Source organism: Balaenoptera acutorostrata, chromosome 1, assembly GCF_949987535.1.
Source record: "Balaenoptera acutorostrata chromosome 1, mBalAcu1.1, whole genome shotgun sequence".
Classification (NCBI taxonomy): domain Eukaryota; kingdom Metazoa; phylum Chordata; class Mammalia; order Artiodactyla; family Balaenopteridae; genus Balaenoptera; species Balaenoptera acutorostrata.
In genome coordinates, this window is record NC_080064.1 from 153,023,865 (window position 1) to 153,036,907 (window position 13,043).

Below are 13,043 nucleotides of genomic sequence, written 5' to 3' on the forward strand. Positions count from 1 at the left end.
AAAAAGTACAGAGTATACTGGGGATTCAAAGATGAGAGGGAAAAGTCAAAATGATTAGAATAGGGAAAAAGGGAAGTTGAAGGGACTGGAGTCTGAGATGGGTTTAAGAATAGGAGAAGTTTCTGAAAGGCAAAAATGAGGAGAAGGCATACCATGACAGGGAACAAGAGGATTTTTGCCAGGAAGAAGTGATAAATAAGCCTGGAAGGTTGGTGATACTTAACTAAACCAAAATACGGTAAGGACCACTTTTGGAAGGTGCCATAAAAACCAAGGTTGATGAGCTCATACTAGATTTAATAAGCAACTGTGCTGGGGGGGGGGGGGTTAAGGAGCAAGGGGAGAAGGGTAGGATTTTGAGCAGAATAAGACTTTAAGCCTAGAAAGCTGGGAGAAGCGTGATGATGTTAAGGATTTAGGATTTGGGAGATGTGGGAAGGCAAGGCTAAGATGAGGAATTTAACTTGGGATACACTGAAAAAAGGTATTAGGCAGCAGGCTAAAATAGAGTCATCTATTCAAACTTTTTTTTTAAGTGTCTGGAAAATGTTTATGAGGGAAAACAATGGAGTCATCTTACTAAAACCAGCCTGTGAATCGTTTTAAGTTTTTTTTTTTTTCCTCCTAAAATTACTCTTGAAATGTTCTTACAGAGGTAGCCACGGAGATAGGCACAGCCTCTCAAAAAGTCCACATAGCCAATTATTCCTCCAGCATTGGAATGGGCCACTAGTTTCTCAGTTAAATCCCAGATGAAGCCTGTGGCTCAAATTTAGGATAGTACTGAATGAAAAATATAAATACTTATTTAAATACTAGAATATTGTTCAGTTCAAGGAAATGTTCAGGAGGCATATGGAAGCTAAACTGACTGAAGGAATGGTGGATTCACAGTTTCTAGCTCATAACTGCTCACTCTGGGGCATATACTCAATAAATGGAGTTTAGGCAGAATTGCCAGTACTAGTGCATTTGCTATTACTAAACATACTCTCTCTTTTTTATCTGGCTGATAGCTATGGTTGAATTTATGTCATTTAAAGGTACATATGATATGACTTTAAGATAGCAAAGTGATGAGACTGTATATTTCCAAACAGAAGAGAAATGCATTCTGAGGATACAAATTTGGAGAATGTCTTTATTTATGTAGAGAAAGAAAAATTACGGCTGAGAAGGGAAAATAATAGTTATAAAAGAGAACATAACCTCTCAAAAGTTAGAGGAAGAAGGTCATCACTATGTGAAGGGCTCAGAAAAAGGCAAGGGAAATGAGTTAGAGCTGTGGAATTGGTCATTAGCACAAATATTAATCTTTAAGAAGACGTGTCAGTGGAAAAATGCAGAGAGGGAGTTGAAACTGTATGGAATTTAAAAGTCTATATGTTACAAAATGGAAACAGTGGAAGAAAGGGAACACTATAGGAGAAAGAGAATCAACATTTAAAAAATACATAAGATTCCTTTAAGTTACTGATTTTTATATTTTAGACCCAAGAAACTTTGGTAGAGATTTGTTTAACTTAAGGAAAGGACAACTAGACTATATCTAGGAATCTAAAACTGTGTGGTAGTTATGGTGAGCTGTGAGGTACCACTGAGAATATTCTTTTGCAGCAAACCCCAGTCTGAAATATTGTTGTTTTAAAAATAATAAAATATTAATATAAAACAATCCAGTATATAATAGTAACGATAATAATGTAGAAGGCCCCAAAGAGCCTTCTAGAACAATCTATGACATCCTTAGTGAATTCAGCATCTTAACTACATCCTTCCCCTGCTAAACTGTCTTCACATCTTTCCCATTTTTGTCAGTAGTAGATTCATACTACCTCTGACTTGGAAGAGTTAGAAAAGGTCACCGCTACTCAATGTTGAAAATTCCATCCAACATCCATAATGAAAGGATGTCACACACCTATCCATGAAAATACCCACAGACTGGGAAATTTCTAGCTTCAAAAGGCACTCCTTTTTCAGTTTCTTCCTTCCTAGATTCATTAATCTCCTTGCTCCCCACTTACCTCCTCCCACAACAAATCAAAGCATAACCAAACATAACACCGCTCCCCACAACACTCTCACATACTTTCCAGGAGATACAGTATCCTCTACTTTGCAATGTTCTCTAGATTTATCACTTGCTGTCCATTCCTACAACTAATACCTGACACTACCCAGTACCCATTTACCATTTACTTTATCACTCACATGCTTGGTATTTTAGCAGTTCTGAAGTTTCTAATGTATCTTGTAAAACACTGCCAGGATACCTTTCCCAAAATAAAAATTTTGCATTACATCCTTCCTAAATGGAAGAAGCTATAGGGCCTTTCCATATGACTTAATTTAAAAGGCAAACTTCTCTTCCTAGCTTTCACAAAGACTTTTTGTTTTCACAGTGGTCTTGCCCACTGACCTCTATCACAAAGAAGTCCCTGTTAAACTCAACCTTATTAACATCTCTCATACACCCTGTGCATTCATCCTCTGCAACCAAGTTTGCCTTCCCAAGTAGACAATATGCTTCTTGAGAAAACATTGTTTTATACTTCCACTGAATTCTCAATAGTAATTAGCACAATAATGAGCACATAATAAGTGCTCAGGGAATATCCAGTGCTTTTATTTTTCCCCACTGTATTTATATTTTGAATGCACTGCTCAACACCAAACCATTGTTCACGTTATTCCCTTCACCTGCCCTTTTTGTACGTGCAAAACTCCTACTCATCCTTCAAACTTCAGCTGAAACTTCCCCCTCTAGGAAGTCCTCTCTGATTACCCTAGCTGGAATGAATAATAGCCACTTGTTTTCCTAAGATCTTTACTTATAAATCTATAACTTTAATCAGTTTGTCTTATAATATCTAGACTATAAATTCTTCTTTTAAAAAGTAGATGGAAAAAGTCTATCCTTCCTCCTTTTTAGGTGTCGCCTCTTCCCCCCCCCACACAGTGCCTAATGCAGTGCCTTACATGAAACAGGTGATCATAAATACTTAGGGAAGTGAATGGACTTTCTTCACCAATATTTTCCCTAAATGAGTGAAAATAACAAATACAACCAAATGAATAAGTAAAGCATCTTAGTAACTGTTTATTTCCAGTTGAGTTATGTAATTTAGTAGCCTATGGTTTAAAAGGTTAATAAAATTCTTTTATTAGGTATTAGGGAGAAATTTTTTAGGTTAGGTACCAGCTAACCTAAAGGTAAGGGGATAGATTACATGATTTTTCAAGGTCTTTACTATGACTGTTAATCTACGTTTTGAAATATATCTATTCAGGTTGCTCTCCCCTGTAAAGCAATAGGAACAATATGATAAATATAAATATATCCTAGGCATTTTCTAGATGATAAAACATATATACATTTTTCAAGTCATGTGAGTTCAAAATCAACCTCAAAGTAATATACAAACTTCAGTGTATGGATTGTAGTGTGTTAAGATTTTGATTGTTTCATTTTGATCATTATTTTTACAATAAACCAAGAGATGTAATAAATGATAACTTCTAAACCAGTAACTGCATTTATTTATTTTTTTAATATTTTTTAAGATTTTTTTTTTTATGTGGACCATTTTTAAAGTCTTTATTGAATTTGTTACAATATTGCTTCTGTTTTATGTTTTTTGGCCACGAGGCATGTGGGATCTTAGCTCCCCGACCAGGGATCGAACTTGCGCTCCCTGCATTGGAAGGTGAAGTCTTAACCACTGGACCGCCAGGGAAGTCCCCCAATAACTGCATTTAAATGTGAGAATCTAATATACACTTTTACTATTATATGAAAACTTCCAAAAGTAAGAGGCAGCATGGCATTAATCTAGGACAGCATGGCATTAAACTGGACTCTAAGGATCTGAAATATAGCCAGAGTTTCACTATTTACTAGATGTGTGAACTTGATCACGTCAGTTAATCTCTCTGAGGCCCAACTTCCTCATGTAAAATAACAGCATTTACTTCATCTACTTCTTTGGACTTATGTGATCATCAAAAGAAGCAGCATATAGGAAAGTTATAAATGCTATTGTACTTTCACATCTTGCTTTATATAATGTTAATGAATGAGACTATTCTGCAATTTTCTGGAAAATTTGAGATTAGAATTTTATTTCCTTGAAAATTTGGTAGACTTTTTCTGTAAAGTTGTCTTGGCCTGCTGTTTTCTTCTGAGAAAAAATGTTAATTGTTCCTTCAATTATTTAATGGTTATAAATTATTCAGTTTTCTTTCTTTTTAAGACACTTTTGGTAAGCCATATTTTCCTAGGAATTTCTAAGTTTTGTTTAAGTTTTCAAACTTATTGGCATAAAGTTCTTCAAGATATTCCCATAATGTTTTCAACATCTGCTATACTTTTTAATTTAATTTTTAAATTATAAACTCATAGGCATTTTAAGTTTTTTGCTTTTATGCATTTTATAATGCATAATTAAATATTAAATTAATTCCAATACAAAATTTAATTTTTTGTCGCAATAATATAACATAAAATAAAGCAGTATTCTTTGTATTACACTATCTTTATTTAAATATCACTAGAATATTTGTCAGTTTACCTGGGGGTTTGGAATGAGATATTAGTCTACGTATATTTCATTCTTTTCCATTGCCTGACCTTCTTGAAAGAGACTATTCAAAACAAACAAAAACAACTTCCTTCATAATGATTCTTCCTTTCTGAAAGATTCTAATGAGTAAGGTGGCATATGAAGTACTACTCTTCTGCCTCCCCCCATCCCCTCATACATATTTCCTTTGTAGATATTTCAGTCAACCTGTGATTTGGGGGAAAAAAACATCCCATTAAGACCAAGTAGGATTATTTGATTATTACATACATAGAAAAGCAAGTCCAGGATATGAAGCATAACACAGGAGTCTTAAAAAAGACAGAGAAAAGAGAAAAGACTTTATAATAGAAGCTTCTGTAAAAATATTTGATTGGATTTTATGAGCATTTAAGTACACCCTTAGTCATCACAAATATAAAAAACATATTAAATTTTAGCTGAAGTACAAGTAAGACTTGAGAAAATGGTCAATCTATATCTTGTTTTTAGATTTCATATTTTCCGGGATATGAGTACAAGAATGTAAGTACACCTACTAAAATCCTAATTGGAAACCTGAGCCAAAATCCAAATACACGAAATTAAAGAAAAATTTTGTTAAAACGAGCTCCTTTTCTTGTGATCTTTTCTTCCTGTTACCAATTTACACAGGTAGGAAAGGGCTTTGAACAAACGCTGCTCTAGACCTAAAAATGCCCTGGCTTGTTCATTAATGACCTTCTAGTTTCACATGCACTGGGCCTACTAGTATCACTATTTCCCCTAATTACTTTGCTTGATAGGAAGTGCTAAGGACAGGAACGAAATGATTTAATGTAAATCATTAGCCAAGTCTCAAGAGAGTAATTATCTAAATGACAAAATAGAGACATAATAAATTATCCATATTATAAAACCTTCAAAGTATTAACACGTAACCAAAATAGTAGTTGAACACTGGATAACTCAAAGAACAAGGTTTCACTGTACTTAGCACATGTACTCTTCAATAACATACCTCAGGAGGTTTGAATTCTTCAATTCCACCTTCCATTTTCTGTTTAAGTGCACTGTTTACTTGCTTAGCATTCTGAACCTTCAACAAAATAACCCAAAATATGAATCAGATCATCTACTTAGGTGAATTTTTGAGTATTCAATAAGTGAAAAGGATATATATCATCACCCTGTTAAACTGAAGTTCGTGAGGATAGGACACTTATCACACTTAGGATGTGATACAACACTCATTCAAGTAATATACACATCAACTATATACATATCTAACAGACTCATAAATCATAGTGTTTGAATATCTGTAACAATGTCTCTTATAATCCAAGACAACTGGTATATATAGGGATTAAATTCCACCAATATTTCTCACTACCATAATGCTTTGACCAAATAACAATTATTCTAATAAGAATAATAATGATGACAGTGGATAATATTTATTAGGTGTTTATTATGTTAAGCATCATTGTCAGTGCATCATATGTAATAAATCACTTAATTCTCATAACTACTCTGTGAAGTAAGTACAATCAGTTCTGTTATAACCTGACATACGCATTCTCAAAAGCCACTGTACTATGCAAAACTGCACAATAAAAACCACAGGGCTTATGCGGAAAAGGAGCTTGGGACACAACACTTAAAAACTTCATCAGTGACATGTAAGATAGACACCTAATAAAAATGATAGCATAGTTTTTATACACTCTAAATAGTAAAGAAATTCACAAGTGTTACAATAAAGATGATACTTTACCTTAAACGGTTGCTTACGTAAGTGGGTGTCAAAATAACTGCAATTTGTGAGTCATTGGGAAGTGGTAGAAGAAGGGTTATTTGAAAAAAGATAAAAAGTCTTAACACCAGATGTGGATGTGGATGGCACATAACACACAGTGAATTGAGGTAGCTGGTATACATCTGAAGTGTGTGGGCATGTACTCAGCAAGATGTAGTTCTTCCCTAACAAAAATCACATGTAAGCAAATGCAAAAGTCACATTATGTTCAAACTGTTCCCTAGTATATCAACTGTGTTGGAAAAAAATCATGTTTTCAAAACAAGCATTATAGCAGAACTGACTCTATTTCTATTGTAACAATTTAATGATAAGGAAGGTAAGGTACAGAGAAATTAAGAAACTCCCAAGGCTATAGAAATAGGAGGTAGAACCTGATTTTGAACCATGCCAAGTTTTAAACTACTATTCCACTAGCAATTTTGTTAATCTCTACCTAGAATATTAAGGGTTAGGATTTTTTGTTTGTTCATTTGTTTAGTTTTTTTCTATTCTTGTTTTTTCAGTATGGACAATCTGATATTTATAAAGTGATGTGCAAAATTTTTTTTCACCTAAGATCTTAAAAACAAAGCTAAAATGTATAAATCTAGGTTGGTTCAAATGCGGTTAATTGATCAGCCACGTTAGATAGATATACAGAGATAAAATGTGAAGTCTCAGTTTTTAGGGATTTCATAGATTAGTGGGGAGATAAATAAATATAAAAGTATGATAAGTGCTAAAACACCTCACCTAGTCTTGGAGAGAGAAAGAAGAGAGTGTGTTTGCATGTGTTAGCAGGTGTGGATCATGGGGAAGATTAGGGAAAGTTTTCCAGAGGAGATGACACCTAAATTGAGTTGTTTTTTTTTTTTAAACATCTTTATTGGAGTATAATTGCTTTACAATGCTGTGTTAGTTTCTGCTTTATAACAAAGTGAATCAGTTATACATACACATACGTTCCCGTATCTCTTCCCTCTTGCATCTCCCTCCCTCCCACCCTCCCTATCCCAACCCTCTAGGTGGTCACAAAGCACCGAGCTGATCTCCCCCTGCTATGCGGCTGCTTCCCACTAGCTATCTATTTTACATTTGGTAGTGTATATATGTCTATGCCACTCTCTCACCCTGTCACATCTTACCCCTCCCCCTCCCCATATCCTCAAGTCCATTCTCTGGTAGGTCTGTGTCTTTTTTTTTTTTTTTTTTAATTATTTATTTATTTATTTATTTATGGCTGTGTTGGGTCTTCGTTTCTGTGCGAGGGCTTTCTCCAGTTGTGGCAAGCGAGGGCCACTCTTCATCGCAGTGCGTGGGCCTCTCACTATCGCGGCCTCTCTCGTTGCGGAGCACAGGCTCCAGACGCGCAGGCTCAGTAATTGTGGCTCACGGGCCTAGTTGCTCCGTGGCATGTGGGATCTTCCCAGACCAGGGCTCGAACCCGTGTCCCCTGCATTGGCAGGCAGATTCTCAACCACTGTGCCACCAGGGAAGCCCAGGTCTGTGTCTTTTTTCCCGTCTTGCCACTAGGTTCTTCATGACCTTTATTTTCCCTTAGATTCCATATATATGTGTTAGCATACTGTATTTGGTTTTAATGGATTAATAACAATGAAGCAGGTAGACAAGATTGTGGGGAAGGAATGTCTTCCAGGCAGAATAGCATTAGAAAGACACGACAGCCCTAAAGCAGCAGCAAGCAGTTAGGCTGGGGCCAGACCAAAGAATTTGAATCTTGCCTAAAGATTGAAGGAAACCTTAAGCAAGGGAGCAACATAACCATATTTCACTTTTATAACGATAATTCCAGTAGTAATCTGGAGAATAGAATGGTGTGAAGAAGATAGAAGTTAATGTAACAATCCGAATGAGAAATGTTGAGGACTTCGATTTAAACAGTAGAAATGAAGGGGTGGCGGTGGCTGTGGTGCACAGAGTACACCAAGAGTACAAATCCAAGAGTCCAAGAGTACAAATCTTTACTATGTTACACATCAAACGAATATCCAAGAAAGGAACTTAAAGCTTTAAAAAAGTTCCTTTATAAAAATCAATAGGACTTCCCTCGTGGCGCAGTGGTTGAGAATCCGCCTGCCCATGCAGGGGACATGGGTTCGAGCCCTGGTCTGGGAAGATCCCACATGCTGCAGTGCAACTAAGCCCGTGCGCCACAACCACTGAGCCTGCGCTCTAGAGCCCGCGAGCCACAACTACTGAGCCCACATGCCGCATCTACTGAAGCCCGCGCGCCTAGAGCCCGTGCTCCGCAACAAGAGAAGCCACCGCAGTGAGAAGCTCGCGCACCGCAACGAAGAGTAGCCCCCGCTCGCGGCAACTAGAGGAAGTCTGCGTGCAGCAACGAAGACCCAACACAGCCAAAAATAATAAATAAATTAAAAAAATAAATTAATAAAAAAAATCAATAAAAATAGTCTTAAGTGAGGTAGTAGTGAAGTAGTAGTGTTGAAGATTAAGTATGATTACAGGTGACTGAGTACATTTTATTCCTTCATTACTTAAGAAAATTCTGCGCACTTTAAAAATATCACAGGCAAAGTGTTTCAGAAGTTCTCTAAAGAGAAGGAGTGCTGTGGGTTGGAAGATGGGATTCTTGCACACAAGTATGTTTCGACTAAAGGCAAAGCATTCAATCAAATATATACTATATATATACTTGAGAGTCCAGGGTCATATAAGTCAAAACAAAGGAATTCTAAGAAGGAAGAAGTGGTTGCCAAAAGAGGTAAGAACCAAGAAGAGGGCATTAGACCTGGCAACTTGTTCATAAACAATCTTAAGATAGCTTTTTCAGTGGCAGAACTGGGATGGGATGTAGGGCAGAAATTAGATTGGGAAGCCTCTGAGAATAAGTGGTAAGAAAGCAGAGTAAGCTAATGTGGTAGATATTTATTCAGGAAGTTTGCTGGAGAAGAAAAGAGAAATATAAAAGCAGTTTGGGTGAGTAACCAGGGTCAAGGGATAGAGAAATCTGAATGTTTGGTATAGAGAAAAACTATCTTGGTCCATACTACCCTGTTGCAAGGTTCTTACATTATATGTGAAGTGGTATAATATTAACTCTAAGGATGCATATTGTAATATCTAAGCAAGGATGACACTGTAAGCTAAGGATGCATATTATAATCCCTAGAGCAACTACTGAAAAAAAAAAAAGAAGAGATAAAGCTGAAAAACGTAAATATGACCATGTTATACTTCTTTTAAATCCTTCAGTGGTTTCCTAACTCATGATGAATTTTAAATTTCTTAACATGACCTTCCTATAAATTCCTGTCTACCTCTGCTGTAACCTGCTAAAGGCAAGTGGAAATTAATGAAGAGCTTTAAGATGAGTCATCTGGCCTATACCAGAATTTTAAAAGGATAACACTGATAACAATGCATAACATAGAGCTGAAGAGAGATGGACAGCAAGGAGAATCAACAAGACAGGGATTGTCAGATAAGAGGTGATAAGGGCCTGAACAAGGGTAGTAGGGATGAGATTAAAAATAAGGGGATTGATTTAAAGGAAATTTCAGAGATGAAACTCACATAACTTACCACTTATGTCTGTGTGTGTTGGGGGAGTGATAAAGGCAAGGGATGAGTCAAAGATGATTCAGATGTTTCAACAGACAAGGAACACAGAAAGAAATCTTTTGGGGGTGAGATGAGATGTCTAGCTCGTAGCTGGAAATGTAGCTATAGAGCTTGGGAGAAAAGCCACAGCTTGAGAAGTAGACTCAGAAGTCACTGGCAAATAGTGTAAGGCTGGTTAATTTAGAGCAAGAAAGTACAGACTTAGAAGAGTACCTAAAACAACAAGAGAAACAAACAAATAAATAAATAAAGGAAAACATGACTGAGAAAGACCGGAGACCTAATAACAACCATTAATTGAGTACATATTATGTGCAAGGCAGTAATGTTTTAAGCACTTACCATATACTATCTTGTTTAATTCCTCCCAAGCAAAATATTATTATCCTCATTTTGAGATGGTAAACTGAAGTTGAGAGAAGTTAAACAAGCTCCTCTATGGTTGCGCAGGAAGTAGACAGTGTAGCTAGGGTTAGAACTTAGGAGCACTGACTCTAAAACCTAACTTAACCACTACCTGATTATGATAATGATACTTCTAAATAATACTGCTGCTACGACTACTGGTGATAATGATGATAATGAAGAGGGCAGCCATTATTCACTGAGCATTCAAAACGTGCCAAACACTGCTGAGCAATCTACATGTATTATCTCAAATAATTCCCAATAACCTGTGAAAGAAGTATGATTATTATGCCCAATTTTACAAATAAAAAATTGAAGCTTATAGAGACTTTATTTCCCAACATCATAAAGCTAACAGGTAGCAATGCTGGGATTCAAATCTAGAAAGACAGAGGCGTCTTATAACTTGAAAACAAGGTAAATAAAAAAACAAAACTTATGTAAATGGGTGGCTGAGAAAATCTGCAAAAATACTTGAGTTTACTGAGATAAAAGTATATAAGCAAAATAGATAGAATCATCAAAAAATATGATTTTTATAAAATACCTGACGTTTTAAAGAGATCAACTCCATGTCCAGTTGCCTCAGGATGGTGTTGGCTGCATTGGGGCTACAGGAAACAGCTACCACATCTTCCTGGGTTAAATACATGCCCTTAGGTGGACGGCACTTAGAACGCTGAGAATGATGGCGGTGTTGTAAACTCTGATATTCTCTCCTCCCAAGTCCAATCTTGCTTGTTTGGACAGGTTGGTCAGTATTACCCTGGAAGAATAAAGACAGAATAATAGGTCATTTGGTTTTTACAAATGTATAAACTGAAAACAGTCTATTACTAGTAGAAGTATCTGTTACACTAAGTACACCTACAAAATGCTTCTAACCAATTATATTACATACGAGTCCAAATGCACACACACACAGCAACTCATCAATTGGGGGAAATGCGCATATAACATAACGTATCTTTGATTAATCCACTCAATAAAATGTTTGGTTTCTATGCCCAGAGGACTATGAACAAATGAAAAAATAAGGTGGACTCTAAACTATTTCTGTTTGCTTCAAGATTTCAAGATGGGATATATTTTCCCTCAGCAATAAAGGGGGGAGGGGGAAGCTATAACTTATTAAGTGCAAAGTTTTAAAGAAAGTAAAAAAAGGGGCAAATTAGGAATCATGACAAGTGGCAAATTAGACAACTGGTAAAAAAGAGATAACATTTCATTCTCACTTTAGAGTTGTTGAAAGAGAACTATGCCTTGTAAAAATTAAAAAGGGCACAGGATTATTTTAATCCTAACAACATTTCTAAACTACAAGTCTATTTATCTGCGAATAAAATAAAGTTCAAATTTGCATTTTGGAAGAGGTTAGAAAAGTTCTAACAATGATCACCATGAACTCTTAAGGAGGATTTCATTATTACTTGCAATATTCTTAAACTGTGATGTAAAAATACAATGTTATTCTGTGCTTCTGAGACAGGAATCCATTAGAAACTTGTGTCCATTAGGCTGAAGGCTATTTCACTGAAGAGACTTAATAATCCAATTCTTTAGAAAAGAAACTCCAAGAAAAGTCACAAAATAATTGTATAGTGAAGTATAATCCACTTTGTTGCTTAAAACTCAACTCAAAGCAACACATGGCAGATTTGATGTTCAGGGAGACTCCTCCCAGTATAGCACTTCTAAAATTGCTAGATCAAGTATTTTTTTTTTAATAAATCTATTTATTTTTGGCTGCATTGGGTTTTCGTTGCTGCGTGTGGGCTTTCTGTAGTTACGGTGAGCAGGGGCTACTCTTTGTTGCGGTGCGTGGGCTTCTCATTGTGGTGGCTTCTCTTGTTACGGAGCACGGGCTCTAGGCACGAGGGCTTCAGTAGTTGTGGTGCATGGGCTCAGTACTTATGGCTCACGGGCTCTAGAGCACAGGCTCAGCAGTTGTGGTGCATGGGCTTAGTTGCTCCGTGGCATGTGGGATCTTCCTGGACCAGGGCTCGAACCTGTGTCGCATGCGTTGGCAGATGGATATTTAACCACTGTGCCACCAGGGAAGTCCCTAGATCAAATATATTTTTTAAATCTTTTAAATTCATTTCTGAGCTGGCAGAGAGGTGAGGAAATCCCTCAGAGACCAGAAATGATGAGAGGGCAGGAATCCAGAGGGATAAGCAAGGATGCAGGAGCTGACATTTGCCTAGGCTTCAATGGACAACAGGTGCCGGGCACAGAAGTTAAAGCCAGAACTCTGGAAGGGGACTCTATCATTGTGCAAAGTAGGAAAAGTGCCCCTGCCCTGCAGAGGGAGAGGATGATTAAAGAAAGTCATGCCTACTTCATCTCTGGCCGAAAGGAAAGGAAAAGAAACCAAAAAGTCTTCCCTAAGAATCCCTAACCACAGGCCTATATTCAGGCAAGTTTGGGGACTACATTTATAAGAACTGTCTGGCCTGAAAAACCCCAAATTGAAAATTTACTTTGAAGTGTCTCAGGTTGGTAGGGCCTTCAGACAGTTAGCAGAAGTAAAGGCAAACTATCCTCAGAAGAATGCACTGTAAAACCAGGTCTCAAAAATTTTCAACAAATATGTTCCAAGGAAAATGAGCTCACAACCACAAACTGCCAAACAAGCCTCATGAGTGAAACATAGCAGAAAG

At 36.7% G+C, this 13,043-nt stretch overlaps 1 protein-coding gene across 6 annotated transcripts in view; it reads right to left on the reverse strand.

Moving 5' to 3' along the window:
* RCOR3 (REST corepressor 3) overlaps positions 1-13,043 on the reverse strand; it is a 49,968-nt gene that overhangs the window by 14,195 nt on the left and 22,730 nt on the right. For all 6 annotated transcript variants that reach the window (XR_009007331.1, XM_057541876.1, XM_057541874.1 and 3 more), the window contains exons 8-9: positions 10,928-11,146; positions 5,587-5,664 (exon numbers count right to left, since the gene is read on the reverse strand). Coding sequence is in view for 5 of the 6 variants with exons in the window: in XM_057541876.1 (XP_057397859.1) it covers positions 5,587-5,664; positions 10,928-11,146 (297 nt within the window). In the remaining variant the exon portion in view is untranslated. The remainder of the gene's footprint in view (positions 1-5,586; positions 5,665-10,927; positions 11,147-13,043) is intronic.